Source organism: Streptopelia decaocto (assembly GCF_964273445.1).
Source record: "Streptopelia decaocto genome assembly, chromosome: Z".
Lineage (NCBI taxonomy): Eukaryota > Metazoa > Chordata > Aves > Columbiformes > Columbidae > Streptopelia > Streptopelia decaocto.
The window spans coordinates 27023667-27027872 of NC_138657.1; the positions used below are offsets into that span (position 1 = coordinate 27023667).

The window sequence follows — 4206 nt, forward strand, 5'->3', positions numbered from 1 at the left end:
GCCGTCCGCTGCAAACTTTTGAGGGGACACCGGACAAAGCGGTGAGAGGGACGTTTTTATTTCCTTCCTCCCTGTCTCTGCAGAGGTCCGGGGTAATTTCATGCTCCCGAGCCCTTGGTGCGTGCGGAGTATCAACTCCAGCAGCGTGTTCCAAGCGGCAGCGGGGAAGCCCGGTAGACTCGGCAGCCTCCAGGAAGAAAGCAGGGACAGCAGCGAGAGACGGGACCTGCCTCCCGTTGCCTCCCGAGGTCCCACGGCCTCGGCGGCAGCTGCCTCTCCGGCAAGCAGCGGGGTGGCGAAGCAAGCACAGCCCGCGGGGCGAGGCTGCCCCAGGGAGCCGTGTGTGGAGTCCGCCGGCGGGACGCGGGGCAATCCCTCCTGAGCCGAGCGGGTGGAGTCCAGGATGTAGGGACATTAGAGAGGCAGGGCAGCGCCCTTTCCGACATCCCGAGCCCTCCGTGAGCGGGACAAAGCAGAGCCCGGTGCAGCGCGGCGGGGTCGTGCGGCCGCGGGAGGGCTGCGGCGGGGCGGCGATGCCCAGGCCGGGGAAGAGCTCTTACAGCGACCAGAAGCCGCCCTACTCCTACATCTCCCTGACGGCCATGGCCATCCAGCACTCGGCCGAGAAGATGCTGCCCCTGAGCGACATCTACAAGTTCATTATGGAGCGGTTCCCCTACTACCGAGAACATACTCAGCGCTGGCAGAACTCCCTCCGCCACAACCTCTCCTTCAACGACTGTTTCATCAAGATCCCGCGCCGCCCCGACCAGCCGGGCAAGGGCAGCTTCTGGGCGCTGCACCCGGACTGCGGGGACATGTTTGAAAACGGCAGCTTCCTCCGCCGCCGCAAGCGCTTCAAGGTCCTACGCCCCGAGCATCACCTGCCCGGCGGCGGCGGGGCCGGTGGCGGCGGCCCCGGCAAGCCCCCGGCTCCCGCCCCGCACATGGTGCACTACTTTCACCCGCAGCCGCCGCCACCGCCGCCACCTCCTCCGGGCAAGGTGCCGGGGCTGGCGGGCTCCGAGGCGGCCGTGGCCGCTGCCGCGGCGGCGGCCGCCGTGGGGAGATTGCCGCAGTTCCCGCCCTACGGGAGCAGCCAGCCCTCGGGCTTCAAGCATCCCTTCGCCATCGAGAACATCATCGGTAGAGATTACAAGGGCGTGCTGCAGGCCGGCGGGTTGCCTCTGGCCTCGGTGATGCACCACCTGGGCTACACGGTGCCCAGCCAGCTCAGCAGCGTGGTGAGCTCCATGTGGCCGCACGTGGGGGTGATGGACTCCGTGTCCGGCGTGCCCGTGTCCCCCGACTACGGACCCTTCGGAGTGCCCGTGAAGGCACTCTGCCACCCGTCGGCGCAGACCATGCCCGCCGTCCCGGTGCCCATCAAGCCGGCGCCGGCCATGCCCGCCGCCTCGGCCATCCCCGCTCTGACGGTTGCCGCCTCACAGATCTGCCCCGCCGCTTCCCCGGCCGCTGCTTCGCTGCTGGAACAGACCGCAAGTAACACCACCGAGGGCAAGGGCTCCCTCCACTCCGTCTTGGTGCACTCCTAAAGGGCAAGGGGTCGGGGGAGTAAAGGCCCCCAGGCTCCCAGAGGAGAGCATGCGGGGGCCCAGGCCATGCGTGCGACGCGGAAACCTGATCTATCCCATGACTATTCCTCTGCTGGTGTCTGTGTTTATGTTGTGTACAATCAGATTATTTGAGAGCCAGGTCGCAGGTAAGAGCTTTTATCGTCGTTAAATATCGTTAATAGCGGAGAGGTGATGTGAAAAGTCACAGGCGGGGCCAGAAGGGGTGGCTCGGAGGACGAGCCCGGCAGGGAAGGTCTCCCCGCCACCCCGACAGCCGGCGGCCGTGCAGCCCGGGTCCTCCGCCGAGCCTCCCTTCCGGGGCGGCCGACAGGCAGGTTTCTACTCGGGGCCCGATGGAAGAGGGCTGCAGTCTGCCGGGAGTCTGGGGAATCAGAAGGGTAAAACCCCTACTGAACGCTGCTTTCCCCTCTCCCCCGAGAGACAGGAAACCTCTGCCACGACCTTGCTCTGAAAGACGTGGCCAAAGCGGTTACTTTGGACCCTGGTGAGCCGTGGGACCTCAGGACGTGTAACGCTGGCTGTTTAAAGAGTAAGCTTTAAATAGATCGATTAATTAATTAAAAGTGGGAATTTAAATGACAACGACACTGACGTCGAAGGGCTCCTTTAACTAACGATCACTTGTCCTTCCCCCTCATATTGTACAGTCCATGCCAATATTTCACGTCGGAGGGCAGTACCTTAGGAGGGACTGAAGCGTGACCTGGCCTCTCAAGCTGTGTGTGGGTGTCCGAATTCCCTAGTTTCTCATTAAAACAGCCTGGCCATTTGTAGATTGTGATTTTCACATCACCTTTCACCGCTCACAGATACCGCTATTCTGTATGTGTTGCTTGGCGTTTCTTCCACGTGAGTGTGAACACTAAAATCGCGGAGGGCGGAGGGGAAGGGTAACGGAGAAAGCCAACAACAACAAAAAAGGATTAAAAAATTATTCGGGAAAAGCACTTTACTGAAAATAACCTTCCAACAGACGAGAGGTCTGTATGAAGCAGAGGGATCAGAAGTCAGAGAGCAATGCACTGGCTGGTGAGTCCCGGCTGGTTTGTGAGTGATTGCTGCCGTACCCTGTCTGCCCTGCTGTACACCAATGCTCATTAAAGCCCATCTATTCATTTGCTTCTGCTGGTGCTCCTGTTTCAAATACTCGCCTTTTACACCGGTTAAGAGACGCGTGCTCGTGGCGTAGGTTCGCCTCCCTTACTCCCCAGTGCCCGTCCCCTCACCCTCCTCAGACAGACGTACCCAAAGTTTTCTTGGCGGCAAAGCAAGGGGATTTACAGGGAGAGAAGCCTCTTAGAGGTAAATCGCCTACTGCTGCAGAGATGCTTTGACTCACTGCCCCCGCAGCTCAAGGGCGAAGCTCCGGCCGTCGTATCTGAGGAGGGGGCACTGGCTCGGATCCAGATCCCACTGAAGGCAACTGGAGTTTTGCCACTGTTTTCAGTGGTTGCTGTATCCGAGGCGCTGTCAGGGACTTCCCCGCCTCAGGCTGGCCGAGCTGCCAAGCCCCGAGAGGCCAGGTCGCAGTCCCAGCCCCGGAGGAAGGGTACCCTGTGTCAGGCTTGACCTTCTTGGTGGACCTGCAGCCAGAAAAACTATCGCTGGGAAAAGCAAAACTGCTTGGCTTCCCGTGCCCGCTGCCCCAAGTTTTGACGACTCACCGTTTGACCGCTGGAAATTCAACTGGAACTGTTGAATTTCCAGTTGTTCCCTCTGCTCCAGAGCGGGGTTAGACCTTAATTTCCAAAATCATAGCACTCCCAGCGCTGAAAAATACTGCTGATAATGTTGTGTTGATGAGGCATGGATCGGTATCACGGCTTAGAAATCGGACTGGAAGGGGAAATTGCCTCGAAAGTTTTGCAGCCAGATAAATCGAGCAGGTATTTGACATCCAGAAGAAATTATATTAAAAAAAAAAAAGTGCTTCACATTTTCTTTACTCTGCTGTCTTCCTTTTCAGGCAGGGAGGCAAGTTGATATTTCTGCCGCTAAAAAATAATTGCTTATAAAGAAACGATAAATCGCGAATACCAGTAGTTTTATGTAGCTCGAGGTACCTAAATATCTTCCACCACTCTCAATGTGGCTGCTGTCCAGGGCTCGAAAGCATCTTTAGGAAGATGGATTTTCCCCACACGTTGGTCCAAGGAGCAAGAGGAACGGGAAATGCGGAGCAGGAGAACAGATAATCCTCCTGGGAATTATTCAGAGGATTCCGGAGACTTTTAAGACTCTGGATAATCTTCTGAATTCAATCGCGGGAAAACTCTAGCTGGTGCCAGGAGGCCGGTCCGGGAAGCACCGTGGCGCTGGCTGCGCAGCGGGGTGTAGGCAGCGGGGCTGCCGCCGTTCGGCCCCCGGCCCCGGGCAGGGAGCGGGCAGCGGACGGGGCGGGTGTCGCGACAGAGCCCGGCTGCCAGAGCACTGGTGGCGCAGCCGAGGTGGGGCTGAGGGTCGGAGCTTCAGCTCACACCTCGTGTGGGCGCTCCGGGAACGATCGCTCAGACAGCGGTTCGCGGGGTAAATACGCGCTGTTTGCAATAGGCTTTTCTCATCAGAGGTAGTTTTAGGGGAGAGGGGAGCTTAGGCCCCGGGTCACTCG

At 59.2% G+C, this 4206-nt stretch overlaps 1 protein-coding gene across 1 annotated transcript; it reads left to right on the top strand.

The window, feature by feature from the left end:
- Positions 1-533: 533 nt before the first annotated feature.
- Positions 534-1556, top strand: FOXB2 (forkhead box B2; the record flags this gene model as incomplete). The annotated part of the gene is made up of 1 exon (XM_082075533.1): positions 534-1556. The coding sequence occupies one exon, from the start codon at positions 534-536 to the stop codon at positions 1554-1556; it is 1023 nt and encodes a 340-aa protein (XP_081931659.1).
- Positions 1557-4206: the final 2650 nt, after the last annotated feature.